Source organism: Ranitomeya variabilis, chromosome 7, assembly GCF_051348905.1.
Source record: "Ranitomeya variabilis isolate aRanVar5 chromosome 7, aRanVar5.hap1, whole genome shotgun sequence".
NCBI classification, from domain to species: domain Eukaryota; kingdom Metazoa; phylum Chordata; class Amphibia; order Anura; family Dendrobatidae; genus Ranitomeya; species Ranitomeya variabilis.
Window position 1 is genome coordinate 31,711,614 of NC_135238.1, and position 19,744 is coordinate 31,731,357.

The window sequence follows — 19,744 nt, forward strand, 5'->3', positions numbered from 1 at the left end:
CTGATATTCTCTCTCTCCGTCCCCCAGATGGTATGGATAGGATGACCCGTATGACGGGGTAGGCCTGGAGCTATTTTATAGGGACCCTAGAGACGCCCCTCTCCCACAATTTGCCTCCGTTGTCTTCATTAGGTTTAAAGGTTGGGCAGCCAACTTGGAATTAACTGTCCTGCCGTAGTTCAAAGTAATGCGTAGAGCCAATTACTCCCTCGGTGTTCCGGCCACCGGCTACGCGCCTCAGAAGGAGGCTGCCGATCTTGGGGCAGACCCTCCTCCCGGTGTTATCTCCTTGTGCTGTGATCTTGTTTCTCACTCTCCACAATATACTTCGCTTCGTGTCCTTTCTTAGGATGCTGCCACAATGAAGTGCAGGCGCTGCTCCGTAACGTTCTAACTCTCGCTCTGTCTCTGTCAGGATCCCACCCCTGACAGGGACCTCTGTCTGCAGCTCAGATGTTCCTCCTTCTCCCCCTGTCTGCCTGACAGGTCTTTCCTGGGTCAAACCCAGTAGCGTTCTGCCTGACTTCCTATCCAACCCACCAGTTTTACCCGTGTGTGAGGAGTGGCCTAGTAAATAGCACCTTTGCTCCCCCTGGTGGACTGGAGTGTGAATTGTAGTGTGTGACTGTGATACCTGGTCAGGTGAACTCCTTTAGTACCATCAGACGTAACATCACTCCCCCTGGTGGAAGAGCAACATTACTGCAATGACCAGGACTCTGGGGCGCTGCACTCCCCCCATTAAATCCAGTACTCCCGGACTGTGAAAAGAAGAACAACAATGCATGTTAGGAAAAGACATACAAAATTTTTGAAATGCTGTAAACAAGTAAATATAACAATGCTTCCCTTTATGGGAGGTGAGAACACTTGAATGTTGCAAACAAAAAACATATTTACATTGTGCGTATCACTTTAAATAACAATAATTAAATAACTAGGAACGACCATTACCCATACGGGTATACTATCTATTAAGTGCAAATACAAAACAGTATCTCTCCTTTAAGGGCGTGTACCCACTAAAGGTATACTATAACTTTAAAGTATAAATCGTCATTTTCCTTTTTTTTTCTCTTTCACTGTCACGTATGCAGGACTATCTATCTACCCCTACGGGCCTACTGAATCTTTCTTCAGCTTCTCTCATAAAATTCTAATAATTGCTTTAACTTCAATTTTATTCAAAGAACATTATCAACATTTCTATTATTCTATCTTCTTAAAATAACATTATCTAAGTATAACAGTAAACATTCCCTTTAAGAGGGAACCTCAAGCCTCTCTGAGGTAGTGCAAATTATCACATCATTTATTTCCAAGTTCACTAAAAGGCAACGTGACATGATGCAATCTGAGGGACCCGTTACAAACCCCCAAACGTTGGTCTTGGGTGGGCTACAAGACGTGTAATCCTGACCCGGAATTCTGCCACACCAACAGGTTTTTCTTCAGGTCTGTAAGGCAAAACAGTTATTTTCACAGCATAATCAACAGCAGTTTCTGCTAAGAGGCAGTCTCTGTAAGAGCCTCTTCTGTAAAACCAGTAGGGAGCACCTTTAAGAAGGTGCAAACTATTTACAGGCAGTTTGTGAATCATTCACCGTCCATGATTCGGTAGTCTTTCAACAATTATGAACTTGTGCAATAAACTGAAAACAATAGGGATCCCGGGTAAGCGAAGGGATCCCTTTAAGAATTAACCCTGGACGGTTTAGCAGCAAAAAGCAGGAAACATGGAAACAAACAGGAAAAGTTTTAAAAGAACTATTCTCAGGTTTCCGAGGTTTATTCTCATATTATGTTGCAAGACATCAGTCGGTAATGCACACTTCCTGACCAGGGAAGCTTCGGTTCTGTGCTCCCGTCTGATGCGGTGTAAGTGTCATGGACCCGTCTCTCAGGTGCGGTCACATCACCAGGGGTCTGGATTCGAATGTCGGTTTTGGTAGCAAGCTCAGCAGCGGTGATAATGCACACCGTAGTGGTCGTGTTAGGATTTGTCAGTTCAGAATTAATCTTAGGCTGGACAGCGGGTGGCGCTACAGTAGGCTCACATCGCCTGACGTTCCGGGCGCACCAACCTTGTGTACTCCGATGGCAAGTGTAGGTCACCTGGTCCCCTCTGCGTGAGATTCGGTTATCATACCCGTTGCGGGACTGGGCCTTCACATTGTAGTTGGTAAAGAAGACCTCAGTCGGCAGTCCCGGTTCCTGTATAAAGCCCCAACCCCTTTTCGGGTGAAAGGCTAGTACAGTTCCTTGTTTTACCAAGTTCTTATTACCGCATTCGGTCTTTGGCTTTTGTACTCTCGATGGGTCATTTTGTTTTGTCTCTTTTCGGTTTTTCCAATGTGAAATTAAGCATTGCTTATACTGCTCCCAGGTGAGTGCAGCAATATAGGTTCCTTCCTGTCGGGACCCGTCCGGTCTAATCTTTGGAGCGTCCCATCTGAAGATCACCCCGTCGGCGCTCACGTCTAGCGGTTCCCCCATAGTGGTTGGTAGCGGAGGCACTATTTTCTCCAGGGTGTCGGGGGCTACCGTAACGAGCTCAGCGGCAGTGGATCGGTCATTGTCGGGACGGGGAGCGGTCGCGGGAGCAGGATCGGTCGGTGGAGCAGGGGCGCTTTCCATACCTGCGTCTGATGTGATTCCACCAATGCCGATCAGTTCCATTGATGAGGACACTGGAATCGGCTGCGGCTCGGATTACGGGTCTTCCAATGTGACCTTCCGGCACAGCTCCGACTTCCATTTCTTCGTTGTGGTCAGTTCCGCGTTCGGGATAGGTTGACTCGGCTCCTCCGCCCGCGGTTCCAAGAGGTCCGGATCCTCCAGCGGCGGTGGGTTCGGATCCGCCTCCGGTCGGCGGGGACAGTCCTGGATCACTTCGTCATCGTTCAGGTACTCGCTGGTCGCCCTCGCTGTTGTGAGGTCTGTGGCCACACATGCACATGGCTCTGCCATTTTCTTGGGGTCGAGCTCCTTCTTGTCTTGGTTCCCGCCGTTGCAAATCAGTGGGTGGATCTCCTCTGGTTCTGGGCATGTCGTCCTCCCGCAGCAGTAGTCGGAGGGGGCGGTCGTCGCTTCTCGCGCCGCTTTGGTAGTCTCCTCCCATGGCACGCCCTTCTTCTTCTCCTGCGCTCCTCGTGGCGCGGTAATGGCGGCAGTTTTGCCAGGAATTTTTGGTGGCAAATGGCAATACACAGTCCTTAGCAAATCACAGTTCCAATGCAGTTCTGACACAGTTCTTAGGCACACATGACCGGATTTTCAGACTTAAGTAGATCCTGTTCGTGACGGCAAAAAGTTGAAGCGCCCCCATGCATAGGGCAATGGGGTACTCAGATACCGGGTCCTTCGGTGCTTCTGGGGATGTCACGGTGGCCCGACCCGGTCCGTGGCCCTACTCCGGGGCGTCCACTTAAAGGGCGAAGTTTGAAGTAGTTTGTACGGTGTTCGTGACGCCACCTGTGGTATTCGGTCAGGATGATCGATGCTGCTTAGGGGTCCGCTGGGGTGATGGAATGGCAGCTAGATGGTGTACCTTCCCACAGGTGAAGTATGTCCCCAGGGCTTCCCAGTAAGGTAGATGGTGATGTGTAGGTCGCAGTAAATAACGAGGACACAAGGTTGCAGTCTCTTTACCTTTTTACTGTAGACTTCAGCGTTCACAGTCCAGAGCACTGTTCACAGGGCTGGCTGAATCCGGCTGGTCCAAAGGCACATCCAGAGTTCCCTTTGCAGGTGGAAATCAGTAGCCTTCCTACTAGCGCCTGTGTGTTGTAGTACCTCCCTGCTGAGCACCACGGGATAGTTGTCACAATTGTCGTGTATGTTTCTGATATTCTCTCTCTCCATCCCCCAGATGGTATGGATAGGACGACCCGTATGACGGGGTAGGCCTGGAGCTATTTTATAGGGACCCTAGAGACGCCCCTCTCCCACAATTTGCCTCCGTTGTCTTTATTAGGTTTAAAGGTTGGGCAGCCAATTTGGAATTAACTGTCCTGCCGTAGTTCAAAGTAATGCGTAGAGCCAATTACTCCCTCGGTGTTCCGGCCACCGGAAGGAGAAGGAGGCTGCCGATCTTGGGGCAGACCCTCCTCCCGGTGTTATCTCCTTGTGCTGTGATCTCGTTTATCACTTCTCCACAATATACTTCGCTTCTTGTCCTTTCTTAGGATGCTGCCGCAATGAGGTGCAGGTGCAGCTCCGTAACATTCTATCTCTTGCTATGTCTCTGTCAGGATCCCACCCCTGACAGGGACCTCTGTCTGCAGCTCAGATGTTCCTCCTTCTCCCCCTGTCTGCCTGACAGGTCTTCTCTGGGTCGAACCCAGGTAGCTTTCTGACTAACTTCCTATCCAACCCACCAGTTTTATCCGTGTGTGAGGAGTGGCCTAGTAAATAGCACCTTTGCTCCCACTGGTGGACTGGAGTGTGAAATGTAGTGTGTGACTGTGATACCTGGTCAGGTGAACTCCTTTAGTACCATCAGACGTAACATCACTCCCCCTGGTGGAAGAGTAACATTACTGCAACGACCAGGACTCTGGGGCGCTGCACTAATAAAAAATATTTTTTAAGGGGATTACATGTTACATATCTGTGAGTAGGATCATCCCTCCTAAGTCAGCTACATGGGCATGTAGGTCATTGAAAGCTGATTAACACAATACCTTGATATCTGCGATCTGATGTTTTATTCCAGAGAAATCCACATTTTTCTTATATGTAAATGAACTGTTAAGATCTATGGGCCGGCCATAGATCTCACTGGGGATCTGCTTCCAGGGATTATTTTATATGAAAGGGGTGGTTACCAGTGTGAGACATGTAGAACAGGGGAGCAGACTGTCAGTCATTACATGTCACCCCCTTTTGTTTTCAACTTTCTATGATCTGCATGCCCATATAGACGGCTTAGGAGGGTTGATCCTACTGACAGATTCCCAATAAGAACTATCTTTAGCTTAAAGAAAAACAAGGAGTCCTGAAACTGTTTACAAGTGACAAGTACCTACAAGAACTTATACTGTTTGAAGGCAAAGGGCAATGTCAAAATATTGATTTGATTTAGATCTATCTTTACGTTTTCTATTACCAATTTCAATGTCTGATCTATCACCGATCTCCAATATCTTACGCTTGCTTATAGCAGAAGGTTTGTTTTTATGACAAGCAAAGATGCACCAAATTTATCAAGAGACCATTATAAGGGCTCACTCACGCTGGCGAGTAGTATCCGATGATTTTCTCATCCGTGAGAATTGAATGGGAGGCAGATGTGTAGTAACCCACAGCGGCAACTTGGTCATCTACCTGTAGTAGCCGCCGTGGGTTACTACACATCCGCCTCCTATTCAATTCAATAGGAGGCAGATGTGTAGTAACCCACGGCAGCCACTACAAGTAGACTGTCAAGCTCCACAAGTAAGTACTTACGGACACCGGCGGAACCGATAACATCTGATCGGGTGGGTGACAAGTGCCAGACCCGGCCGATCAGACACTGATGAACTATCCTGAGGATAGGGCATAAATGTAAAAGTAGTGGACAACCTCTTTAATAGATCTGTTTCAGGATTTGAGCTACACAGAGAATATTGAAGCGAAAATGGAGAAAGCATAAAACCCCAATGCAGATGTGTGTGTTTGGTTGGGGTACACAAGTATAACATTGCTTTTACAACATGCATTTATAGAAATGTATATAAAAAAGCCATGTAACAGTAGATTTATTAGCTATGGGAGTAAGGGCCAATGTAGGAAACTGTAGAGAGGCGGATCGAGACATACTTTATGTTTGATGGTGCAATGAACGTAATCCCTAACCATTATGTGAACCTTGAGATATGATATTATATAAAGATAGAAAAGAAAAAAAAAAGTTTAAAAAGTTAAAACTTTCTTTTTTTAGACGGTATCAAGTGTCACATCCTTTTTTTTTGTAGAGCTGCAAGTGGAAGATTTCATAAAACTGCAGTTATCTCTAGTCCTCAGAATTGGATGCCGCAGTGTTATTTAAACTAAAAGGTTGGATTTTAAGGGCTCTCATCTTGTGAAAATTGCTTTAGATTACTCAACCAAAAGATTAAATTACTAAAGACTTTTTTTGATTGAAAAAAGTGTTCTTTAGAGATAATAGAGCTGGGAAAGGGGTCACAGTGTGTTAGAAGCATAAACAAACTTCTGAAGGTAAATTTCCACTGCACAAATGCTTAGGCGCGTTGTTTGCAAAAATTCATTCTTTTTGGATATTGCAAAAATACTATGTATACTCAGTACTAAAGAATGATCATATTATGACACATTCCTACGGATTAAAGTATGTCCAAAGGTCTTAGATTAAGTCCAATATGTATTTTTCAAATAGATATTGTTATGCTTGTGTAGCAACTCTCTCGGCAAAAATAGGTAGCAGACTAAAAACTTCAACTGACCCTGCTGGTTCCTGTACAGACTAGATATCCTGACTCTGCAGCCTCTAGTGGCATTGGCATGAGCTTAGATAACCCTAACCATAGTCTAGACTATGGCAACTTGGACCTATGCTGCCTGAAAGACCATCGAGCGCTTCACGTTCCTCCTAAAGAACCGGAGGGCAGAGCAGAGTGTGAATTACCTACAGAAAGGAAGTGTGCTGAAATAGAAAGAGATCCCAGAGTGAGTAAAACCAAACTACTAAATACAATATAAAGTATATATAGTTAGATAATATTCCACCTACTTCCGAAAAAGAAGCAGAAGATAGGTACAGAGTAAAGAAATAGAGACAGCAAAAAGATAAACCCTAGCTGGAATTTCACTGAATTGATTGAACTACATCTGTATGGCTGGACATACAAATCACCAGCATAAAATACCAGCAGGGGCAAAGTATATAAAGCTGCACCCGAAAGGTGATAGAGCAGACAAATGAGTAAATGAAAACACCTGTTACCCTAAAAAGACTGAAGTAAGGATAACCAAAACAAAACACCTGGGGAAAAGGTGTATCTGCTGTGGCTCAACCACAAAGCACAGGCTGACGGGCTAAAACCCAGACGCATGATAGATGTACACCTGTAATTTACAATTCATGCAGAATGTCAAAGGATTTAAAGGGGTTACCACATTCACACAGTATTTCACATCAGTATTTGTAAGCCAAAACCAGGAGAGTGTGATAAATACAGAAGTGGTGACGTGTTTCTATTATACTTTTCCTCTGATTGTTCCACTCCTAGTTTAGGCTTACAAATACTGAGGTTAAATACTGACCAAATACTGAACGTGTGAACGTGGCCTAAGCAACATATCGGCTATGTGAATATGACTTTGCCACCTGCATGAATAATTTGCAGAAGGAAAAGTAAAAAACTAAGATTCCTTACCTTTATTTTTAAATGTAATGGAGTTATGTTGAATTACTTACTCAACACATGTTTAGTCTATTTGACTTTTCTGCTGAAGCGCTCGCCTTAGTGGTCAGCCAAGGAGTCAGATCCCTGCAGGGTAAAACATTGTACTGTAGCCAATTTCGGACTTTTTGTGATGTTGTCTGGAAGTGTAAGGCTCAAATGTATGTCTTTAGGTTAGTAAAAGCTGGAAATCAGATGGTGCCAAGTCATAGCTGGGGGGCAGAAGGCTACAAAGTTTCCCAGTTCAAACTTTCAAAAGTTATTCACACTATTATCAGTATCAGCATAAATATAGCATAGGACACCAATTTATTATTAGTCAATTCTCAACACCATTCATGAGATTTACATAGATATTTCACACTGACACTGATGCACCTTTTCCTGCAGGACAGTTTGAATTTCCTTGGAACTTGATTGGGGCTGCTTATCCACCATCTGGACTATGTTGCATTGCAATTTTTTATCAATTTTTATCTGCTGTCCACATACAGGGAGATTAGCTACAGTGCCGGGGTTGTAAACTTCTCGATTACGTTGCGCGCCGTGGAAAAGGAACATCAAGATCACTGGAGATGGGACTTATAATCTTGAGATTGTTGATATTGTTCTACAATTTTGGTTCTCAAGTCCTCAGACAGTTCTTTTCTTCTCTTCCTGTTCTCCATGCTTAGTGTGGACACACAATGCCAAGATTGAGTCAACTTCTTCTCTTTTTATCTGGTTTCAGGTGTGATTTTCGTATTGCCCACACCTGTTACTTGCCACAGGTGAGTTTGAGCGAGCATTACATGCTTGAAATAAAGTTGTTTACCCACAGTTTTGGAAAAGTGGCAAAAGATTTGTCTGGCCCATTTTGGGTTTTTTTTGTTAAATTTTGTCCAGTTTGCCTTTTTCTCTCGGTGTTTTTGTGTTGTTCCAAAATGCACAAAGGAAATATACACCTGTATAACAACACATGTAATTGCAAACATTTTCCGGCACAAATACTTTTCTGGAACAATTTCAAGAGTGGCAACACTATATATATATATATATATATATATATACATATATATATATATATATATATATATGTATATACAGTATATATACATATATATATATATATATATGTGTATATATATATATATATATATATATATATATATATATATATATATATATACAGTACAGACCTAAAGTTTGGACACACCTTCTCATTTAAAGATTTTTCTGTATTTTCATGACTATGAAAATTGTACATTCCCACTGAAGGCATAAAAACTATGAATTAACACATGTGGAATTATATACTTAACAAAAAAGTGTGAAACAACTGAAATTATATCTTATATTCTAGGCTCTTCAAAGTAGCCACCTTTTGCTTTGATGACTGCTTTGCACACTCTTGGCATTCTCTTGATGAGCTTGACCAGCAAGGGCATTGAAGATGAAACGTGGCTGGGTCTTTCAACATGACAATGATCCAAAGCACACCGCCAGGGCAACGAAGGAGTGGCTTCGTAAGAAGCATTTCAAGGTCCTGGAGTGGCCTAGCCAGTCTCCAGATCTCAACCCTATAGAAAACCTTTGGAGGGAGTTGAAAGTCCATGTTGCCAAGCGAAAAGCCAAAAACATCACTGCTCTAGAGGAGATCTGCATGGAGGAATGGGCCAACATACCAACAACAGTGTGTGGCAACCTTGTGAAGACTTATAGAAAACGTTTGACCTCTGTCATTGCCAACAAAGGATATATTACAAAGTATTGAGATGAAATTTTGTTTCTGACCAAATACTTATTTTCCACCATAATATGCAAATAAAATGATAAAAAAACAGACAATGTGATTTTCTGGATTTTTTTTTCTCAGTTTGTCTCCCATAGTTGAGGTCTACCTATGATGTAAATTACAGACGCCTCTCATCTTTTTAAGTGGTGGAACTTGCACTATTGCTGACTGACTAAATACTTTTTTGCCCCACTGTGTATATATATATATATATATATATATATATATATATATATATATATATATATATATATATATATATCCTTATAGTCTTTGGATATATTTAATTATTTGTGGTTACTTTTACATTCATGTTTTTGTTTTGGTATTTTAATTTAATAACGTATTGAACTTAGAGGAAGACATGCTATGCTATATGACCACTTATGTATGGGCAGCAGTGCCATTACATTAGGACTGTATACTACTGCAAACTTATGATGAATTTAGATGTTTCTACAGATCAGATCCTTTTTGGTTTTCCACTGCCAAACTGACTGTATCAACAACATATGGGAAAAGTAGTAGGATATTTCTTCCACTTAGTGAGGAAATATCAGATTTCATCCACTACCAAGATCTTGAACCAGATTCTTTTACATTTGACAAGAAGAATACTGCATCAAATCGACGGAACCCAAGCGTCGATGGAATCCATCAGGCAACTAAGATGCCGATCATGTGATGGATCCGGTACACCACGATTTTCAGCTTTCTGCTCTCATCACAAAACTGAAAACTAACTCACCATTGGGATGTGAACAACTCAACCTTAGAAACTCCTATAAATGGCTGTTAGGACTAAATATTTTGGTGGTGGAAGAAATTAGTTGACGAAGGCCCCTGGGAAACTGCCCTTCTGCCCTCTTCATACTAATTTTCTGAATTTGTTTGGCTAGAGATGCACTAATTAATCTATCAGGGAATAAGGAGTTATTTCTTAAAACATTGGATTTTAGGAAAAGCCTCCCCGAAATGAGATTCAGTGTTACGACGATGCAGAACTAGTTTATCTATGAATTATTCAAGTGACCAAAAACAAGAGGATGGCAGCAGAATGGCAAACAGGAGACAATGCTTTCCTAATTATCATTTCCCCATGACACAGCAATTCTTGACTGACCCGGATCTCATTAAACTGTATAAGCATCATCACCCCCAATGTTATCTGTAAAAGTTGGATTTAATTAACTAATGCATTACTATATGCCGCCGTACGTGAACATGGCATTTGGTTGTTTGTTGTATACCGATTACCGACAGGAGCCACTTGTTGCGGAAAGTATAGTATGTGGAGCATGCCTCAACCAAGTCCTCACCCGATGGTCCTTATTAACAATGTAGGACCAGTACTCAAAGTTCTAATGTACCAAAAGTTTATCACTAATGAGTCCTACGGTGTTCTAACTTTATTGCATGTGTAATGTGGACCCTAAATATAGACATAATATGGCTGTCTGACATAGGTCAATGTTATGTGCAGGTAGCTACATATAAAGAAATGGATGCAGTAATTTCAATCTCCTGTATAGCAGACTGTCTCTCCATGTTGCACAGACTTATTTTAGGTTTCCTTTAAGGCAACATGCACTGCTTAATCATGAAAGCTTAAAAAAAGGAGAAAGACTGTTGTATGACATCTCTATTTTGAAATGGAGATTTGTGATATATTATAGAGGGATATAGGGTTTTAAAGGGGTTATATTTTAAATAGACTTAGATAGGTCTGTCCTTTCTACCCGTTTTTATTAAATGGTCATCCGGGACTTATTTTTTTTCCAATGTGGCTCAGCACTTATGGATTATTCAGTGCAATAATCTCTCTTGGCTCTGATCAGTCTCAGACTGCTCCTGGCGACAATTCTCCTACTTCCTCTAACATCACATTGACCAAGCAGGTCCTTCTCTTCCACATTGTTCTGTTGGCGGAACGTCATTGCCAAAGTCATGCTGATTGACAACCAGCTCAACCTAATGAAGCGGGGAGCCGGATAGCAGTCAACATGATGTCAGCAGTGCTGCTTCATCAATAGAGCAGAGCAGAAGAGAGGGCACTGCTTTGGCAACGTGACGCCATAGAAAGCAGAAGAATCACCGCCGGGAGCTGTCAGTGACTGCTCTGAGCCAGGAGAGATCGTTGCTCAGCAGAACAGATCAGCAACTACCTACTGATAAGTGCTTAGCCCCACTGAAAAAAAGTTAAAAAAACATCAGTCCTGGATATCCCCTTCCAAAAGTTCAAATATCTCAACATTCTACGAAAACTCTTCTTAGGCTGCAATTCACATGTCAACCAGTGGGTGGCCACACATAGACACATGTGGCATAAACATCTCCCAACAGAGTATTGCAAATGAAGGTTTATTTTATCATCTCTCAGTATATATTGAGCCAAGAGAAGAGAGAAGGAAGGCCACATCTCTAATAATTCACTGTATATCGATGTAGGGCGGTCATTATGTAATCTGTAGGGCTGGATTTATTGTTTTTTTTACCTCCATCCACAGACCAGTGATGAGAGATGAAACCATACAGTTAAGTAGTCCATCATACGACAGAGGAGCGATGTACTTATATCTGCCTCTGATTTTCTGGATTAATGACTTGTGAAGCCCGATTACTTTCACTGATAGAGAAATGTCCAGTAAGTTAATTAAGTCAACATTGAGGAACCTGTACCAGCGGGCGCCAACTGATTTCTTTTTTACCCCCCTTCTGTCCATTAATTATTACATGTATATAGGAATTCTATATTTTCTTTTGTTGCAGACTATTAGCTCTCATGTATGTAGCCTACCGCTCGATGTCGGGCTTCTGTGTTAATCAATCCTGTATGTATCCTGCGATTAAACTAAAAATATTAATGCTTCGTCTATCCAGAGAAAATCATAATTAACATTGCAAGTATGGCGTGTTCATACGCCGTAGTCATTACGCTTTTATTTTATGGCGATCTCACATTATTTTTCTATTATTTGATATAGACATCTACTCTAGGAATATTCCTGGTGGTGGCAAACAAAGATAAGTCTTTAGTAGTAGTCGATAAATCTTATTAACCACCCCAGAACCAGGATACCCACAAGGAATTTGTGGCAAATCTTTCTATGTTTGCTAATCCATCCCATGCACCAAAGTAGGGTTGATTCTGCAGCACGTGGATGGATTTTTACACATCCCATTCAGATGCCTGGAACAGCCTCAGAAATGTCTGCCATGACTTTTCTGCATGACAACATTCATCTCTGTTGGGTTAACAAATTGCAGCATAATGTCCCCACCATCACTGGGTAGTGGGCACAAAGGAGGATGCGGCACTCTCAAGCAATTTGAAGGGGTTATCTGGTACTTTGCTTATTTTTTGCAATGGTGTAGGAACTTATGGGGAGATATTTGCCAACTACTTGCCTGTTCTGCCCAGAGATGATCTCTCCCAGCTTATAGCAGTCACTGATCGCTCCTGATGTTGATTTTCCTGCTTTCGGTGACATCACATCAATAACGCAGTTTCTTCTCTTCCGCTCTGTCGACGGGGCATCACTGCCGATGTTATGCTGATTGACTGCCGGATCCCCGCTACCTATCTGCGGAGAGCTGGCTGTCAATCAGCTTGACATCAGCAGTGGTGAGGCGTCGATAGAGCAGACTGGAAAAGAAAAAGTTGCTCTGAAGACGTGAGGTTACAGTAAGCAGGAGATTCAACGCCTGAACCAGCAGAGATTGTCAACCAGAAGAATAGGCAGATAGTTAGCAACTTCCTGTCTGTAAGTTCTTAGCCCCATTCAAAAAAAAAATTAAAAGGGTTGTCCACTACTAGGACAACCCCTTCTTGATCCAAGTGTTTGGTCCCCATAAAATAATGAAGCCTATACTTACCTCCTGGCCCGGCGCTGTTTCTGTGGTGTTGGCACTTGTGGTCTCGGGGCTCTGGTGCTGCTGTTATGACACTTGACGCCGGTGCCCAATCAGCGCTGGTGTCACTGTCTCCGCCTTCAGACAAATAGAACATAAAGAGGAAGTCCGGGCTGCAGCTGATCTCAGACTTCCCCTTCATGATCAATTCAACAGAAGGTGGGGACAGTGACGCCATCTGTGATCGGTGGTCAGCATCACGTGTCACAACAACCACATGGGAGCCCCGGGAGATGGAGTACCAACACCGCGGGAACGGTGTCAGCATGGCAGACGAGTATAAGCTTTATTATTTTATGGGACCAAGCGTGAGGTATGACAAGAAGTTGTCCAAGTAGTGGACAACTTCTTCAAAGTTCTGGATAACCCCCTTAAAGGGTTTCTAAATGCCATAAATCCCTTTTGGTGGAATACAGATCTAGGGATAAATGGACACTCTCCAATGCCCAAAATAACCAGTTTATCCCTGATGAACATTGTATGCTGTAATTGAAAGTTATAGGCTCAGACTATCAGTGCGTGCTGCGAGTTGGGAGATTACTGATCACCTGGGGTATTGGCATTGCCCCAAAACTATTGCATGGCCATTTAATTTAATTAGTCTGAACCTGCAATTTCAGAGGGTCCGATGGACCATCTAATATGTATAGGAGCATCCCGACGTTTCCCCGAAAAATTATGGCAGGGAGATAATTCTCAGATAGTTTGGATTTAGCCAACTTGATTCTTTGGGTCCCATAGGAGAGAAGCTGCCACCAGAGGCGTCTGGCAGTGGTTTATTCCCCTCTCCCAATTAAAAACACGTGAGCCGAGTGCTCCTGTGTATGAGGGGGAGTTGAGAGAGATAGCGGCTGATTATATGAAAATATGAGGATGAGGAAGGAAGGAATCCGGCACAACCATCCAACATTAAAATCGAGTTTATTATCAAGCCATTAAAAACAGGGATCCAAGGAAGCCGTATAAAACCCGATGCGTTTCTGGCCTTTTCATAGTCATCATGACATTAAAATATATGAGAATATGCTCAACTGCTACTAAAGGTTTAAGGGACCTTAGGCTCTTTTCACACTGTTGCCCCCCGATGGACCCTATAGCGGTTACCATTTGGATCCACCGCACCAACATGTCAAGGAGAAGCCATTAAGCCAATGTGAACAGAGCGCTAGTCAACTTTCCTTGTAGTCGAAGGTACTATTTCTCCTACAATTTTACTCAAGACACATACTAATGGATGGATGGCAACACGTTGGTGAATCTACAATATATAATACTATGTGTGCTCTGTACATTACAAATCCAAGGGGATGTGCATGTACAGCTGTGTTTCCAATCCGTTTTATCTTGACACTTAATTTTTATTTGCTCATAATTTCTTAATTATCTTGACAATAAATTTCCTAGACTTCGAAGAGGGAGTCATCTATAGAGCGGCCCTTGAAAGTCAAGTACTCACAATTTATTACCTCTCTTTCATCAGATGTACACTGCCTTTTTCGTTAACGTGCATTAAAAATAACAACTGCTAATCCATATTTATTTTACTTTCTCTTTCAGAGTTGGACTTTTTCGTTCGCATCATGCAAAAACCATATTTAGCGTCTGAAGAGAACAGAACAGTAGGAGGTGATACCAAATTCTCCCAATTAAATCTTGAGCTAAAACTATCAACGACCTGTTCACCAGCCTAAAGGAAGCAATGAATTCCTCTGATCAAACACACATGTACAACTATTCTCTTCGAGATTTCCTCAATAAGGTCAATCAGTCCATGCAGACCTTTGGAAATGACAGTCAAGAACTGGATATTGAGGAGTTGGAGAAAATGCTTTTCCTTTTTGTTAAGGAACCAGTGACTATAAGCCTCATCGCCATGTACATCGTGTCCTTTGTCGTGGGCATCATTGGCAATATAATGTCTATTAAAGTGTTGACTAGGAAACGGACTGGTAGGACATCCAGTTTGAGCGCCACCAAAAGTCTCCTTATAAATTTGGCCATCTGTGACCTCATGGTGGTCTGTGTGTGTATGCCCATCACAGTTGGCAACCTGATCTACAAAGCTTGGGTATTTGGAGACTTCCTCTGTAGGGCAGTACCCTTTATCCAAGCTGTATCTGTTTCGGCAAGTGTATTAAGTCTTACGGTCATCAGTGTGAATAGGTATTATAATGTCCATAACCCACTAAATGCACGATCCTTTTTCACCCAGAAGAAAATCTACGGCTCTATAGTGGTGGTGTGGCTTATATCCTCCAGTATCTGCTTGCCTCTAATATTTATGAATAAAAGAGATGAGATTGAGATCGCCCAAGGACTTCCTTTGGTCTCCCCAATTTGCACAGAGGTCTGGCCTGATGTCATGTTCAAGCAGGCGTACAACTTCCTCCTCTTCTGTTCTTTGTATTGCTTACCTGTTCTATTCAATTTGATCATTTGCTTCCTTACAATACGTAAACTATGGAGCTCTTCAGGTAATTTTAAAGATTGTGACTCCAGGAACCAGTCGTTACCAGTGTCCCGACTAAAAATTAGGAAAAAAATTGCCAAAATGGTGGTTGCCCTGGTGTCGCTTTTTGCGGCTTCTTGGCTTCCAGTGTACATGTTGGATATCTGGATTGACTTTAATATTCCAGAACCATCTCAAGATGATACGCCATCAACTTGGATTCTTCAGTTGAGGCCTTTCGCTCAATGGCTAGGACTGACAAACTCTAGTCTTAATCCAATATGTTATTGTTTTGTTGGTGATCTCTACCGGTCTGCAAAGCACATGAAGAGTATGTACCACAATCGGATGGTTTCTCTCTTTAGTTTCTCGTTTTCTGATGGATCTCCAACGTCAATACCCAAGCTGTTATCTTACAGGAACTCTTTACATTCCACTAAAAGGTCCAAACTGAACTGTCCATTATCGATGGGGGATAAATGTGAAAACTGTTATCCTGAGATCAGTGTGAGTGAAACACCTGATATTAGCACTCATTCGTTGTCCTAGGGAAAGGTCTTATTGACCTACGAGTGTCAATGGTCATTCACTCCTGTAAAGATTAATTGTGCAAGAGTTTCCACTAACGACTACAATTTGCATTATAGATCCATGAACAAAACAGTGACATTTCATTGTCCATACATTGACTTCTTCTACTGTATTTCAATTATCATGTCTAATTTACCTACCAGCTACTCTAGGTAGACATAAGAAATAAATCTGACTTAAATGAATTGATCAAACAAGTTCAGATGGGTCGAACGAACAGATCACTTTCCGATTTATCAGAGAAAGTAACTGAACCCAATGCAAATGATCCAATATGGAAACGATGTGAATACTACGTACTGTAGTCTTCTCACTATTTATACTCTTGGTATGTGAAATACGTAATGTACAGTACTGTGTAAAAATTTTTGGCAGGTGTGGAAAAAATGCTGCAAAGGCCCCCTTCACGCGTCCGTTTTTTATGTCCATATGCAGTCCGTTTTTTAAGAACTGCAAATATGGACACACGCACACCCATTGTATTCAATGGTGGTGCACAGACATGTCCTTTTTTCACGGATCACGGATGAAATGCAGGCTGCCCACATGCACACTGATGAGACACGGATGACATCCGTGTGTCATCGATGTCACATGTACCAGCGCCTTGGAGAAAGCAGTACAGTTATCGCTGTTCCCAGGTGCTGAATTAAACTCATCATTGTGGCCTGATCACCCTGCGATCAGCCAGACCAGGTGACGCTGATGTGAGTTGGAGTCAGCACTCCCTGAATGTTTATATTGTGTATTAAGTAAATAAATACATAAAAACTGCGTGGGGTCCTCCTTCCTTTTCCTAACCAGCTGAGGGAAAGCCAACAGCTGGGGGCTGATGTTAATATTCTGGGAAGGGGCCAATTGCCATAAAGGTTCCCAGCATATTAACAACAGCTCACAGATATTTGCGTAGTCTTTACTGGTTATTATAGTGAGGAAATTGAAAAAGAAATTTCTTGGGGTCATCCCTATATTTACTAACCAGCAAAGACTAAACAGACAGCTGCGGGATGTTATTAATAGGCTGGGACGGGGCCATGAATATTAGTCCCCTCCCAGATTATAACCAGTAAATGCTAAGCAAACAGATGTGAGCTGATATTGATATGCTGGGAACCTTTATGGCTATTGGCTCTTTCCCACAATATTAACTTCAGCCCCCAGCTTTCGGTATTCCTTCAGCTGGCTAGGAAAATGAAAGAGGATCTCACGTCGTTTCTTATTTATTTATTTAATACACGATATACAAACACAGCGGGTGCTGACTCCACCTCACATCAGTGCCGCCTGGTCTCGCTGATCGTAGGGAGACCAGGCCACAATGATGAGTTTAATACAGCATCTGAGAACAGCAATAACTGTACTGCTTTCTGATTTCAACATCCTCCAGTCAGTGTGGGATTAGTTCTCCAAGACGTTTGGAACAACCTTCTTGCCAAGTTCCTTAAAAAACCATGTGCAAGTTCAAGTACCTAGAAGAATTGATGCTGTTTTGAAGGTAAATGGTGGACAGTGGACACACCAAATTATGATTGGATTTAGGTTTTTCTTTTTCTTCATGCACTTTGCATTTTGTTAATTGATAAAAATAAACTATTAACACTTCTATTTTTGAAAGCATTACATCTTTGCAGCATTTTTCCAAACCTGCCTAAAACTTTTGCACAGTAGTGTATGTCATGGCAGGGTATACTTCATGATATATGTTCATTTTGCAGAAAGAATAAAGTTACAAAATAGACATTTATTTCATGAAAATGAGAATAATAAAAGGAGTCCGTCAGCCAAAAGTGACAATATAAACTAACCACATAGATTTGCAGAGGAAATAGTCGCTAGAATAATGGCACCTTTAGTGTTCTATTCGCTGTCTCTATTCTGCAGAAAGTGAAGTTTAATCAAATATGTTAATTAGGGTGCTCAGTGTACTTTTGGTGTAACCAAATGGGTCAGTCTAGTGTTCCACCCAATAGTTTGGCATGTACGTCCTCCGTCACTCATGATTGACCAGCCAGTGCTGTCAATCACCAGTGAAGGAGGCAGGGCATGCAAACCCAGTATGTCATATGGTGTACTGAGTCTCTCGGTCACGCCAAGGGTGCACCAAGCACTTTAATCAACTTATTTGCTTAATCTTTAGTTTATACAGCATGGAGGCAGTGATTAGAACACTAAAGGTGTGATTTTTACAGGAGCTCTATGTGCTTAGGTTATACCGTCTACAAGAATTAGAACACGTGAACCAGAAAACTAATTTTCAAATACCTTATTAGAGAATAATTGGGATAATAGCGACTTCCCCATTCAAGACCCTGATTGGTTTTTCAAAGTAAAAAAGGTATTTCAAAGAGCGTCTCTTCCACTGGAGGGCTTGGCAGCCCCATGCGGTACACCAACAGCCTATTGCTTTTCAATAAGAGACTTGCAATGCTTCTTTTGACCTGTGGAGGCAGTGCAGGGTAATTGAACACTTGTAACCTGGTTCCTTCATAGAGTTGATCACCTTGATTCTCAGCAGCAGGACACTCTCCAATTATTTCCTTCCAAGCGAACCCTTCCAGCAAAAAGAAACAATGTCTGGTTAAGGTGTAGTTCATGGATTAATGGAATAATAACATACATCTGGGGTCTTAATTATGGTATGTCAGATTAATGGTGGTGGGATCAGCCAACTATTCAATGTGCATCCCATGATGATAGAATTTTGACTTGCCTCAAGCTTTTGCTTTCACTGGATATAACCATATACTGGAGATAAGTGACTTATTCCCGTCTCCCCATTGACAACACACAGTGTACTCTCAGCCTAGCCGAGCATGCATGTGTATGACAGCTATCTAACGAGCATGACTAGCTTTACACTTTGTCTTGCATGGGACGACTAGATTAAGGTGACGGGAAGGATTGGTTTACGCTTAATATTCTTGACCACTCATGGATAACCATTTGCACAAGTGACAACCCAACAAACATGGCGGTCTATATTCAGTGATGAAGGTTGCACAATCTGAATCCGCGCTCTACATGTGTCCAAGAGAGAAAGAGCATGCACAGCACTTCTTAAACTAAGTGTAACCCCAACCCACAATGACTTCATACTGCTACGCATTGTAAAAGCAGCATACCCTAATCTGCTACCTGACCTTTAAGGGGGTTGTTCATCTAAGAAAAAAAAATCTTAAAACATCTCAGAAAGTTGTAAAGTAATATATGTATACTGTCATATTCAATTTTATAATTCCACCATTCTGGTTTTGATATTTCCCGGTAGCCCGCCAGTTCTTGTGCAACCTGCAGTTTACTGGTTAGTCAGTCAGTGATTTGCTGCAGTGGTCCCTTGGCTAGACGGCACTTGATCATCTACAGGGAACTACAGAGACTTTGGCTGTCAACTTGCCACATGACCACCCAACCAGTAGTTGGCTCTAGCAGTCATGTGAGTAGAAGGTATAAGATTATCTGCGGGGTACCGATGAGTTGAGCATGGACACACTTACCATTGGTGCAACCTGTGCAGCTGCACAGGGGTCCAAGAAGTAAGAGGGTCCACATGCAGCACCAACGCAGGTGGAATTGTACATAAAGATGAACAATTGGACTGCAAAGAGTCTA

At 42.3% G+C, this 19,744-nt stretch overlaps 1 protein-coding gene across 1 annotated transcript in view; it reads left to right on the forward strand.

Annotated features, from left to right (window-relative positions):
• The window catches only part of LOC143784890 (galanin receptor 2a-like), a 29,422-nt gene extending 12,673 nt beyond the window's left edge, over nucleotides 1-16,749 (forward strand). Inside the window, exon 2 of the mRNA XM_077273517.1 lies at nucleotides 14,653-16,749. Coding sequence (XP_077129632.1) covers nucleotides 14,795-16,093 — 1,299 coding nt within the window. The 5' untranslated portion in view covers nucleotides 14,653-14,794 and the 3' untranslated portion in view covers nucleotides 16,094-16,749. The remainder of the gene's footprint in view (nucleotides 1-14,652) is intronic.
• The last annotated feature ends 2,995 nt before the right edge of the window (nucleotides 16,750-19,744 follow it).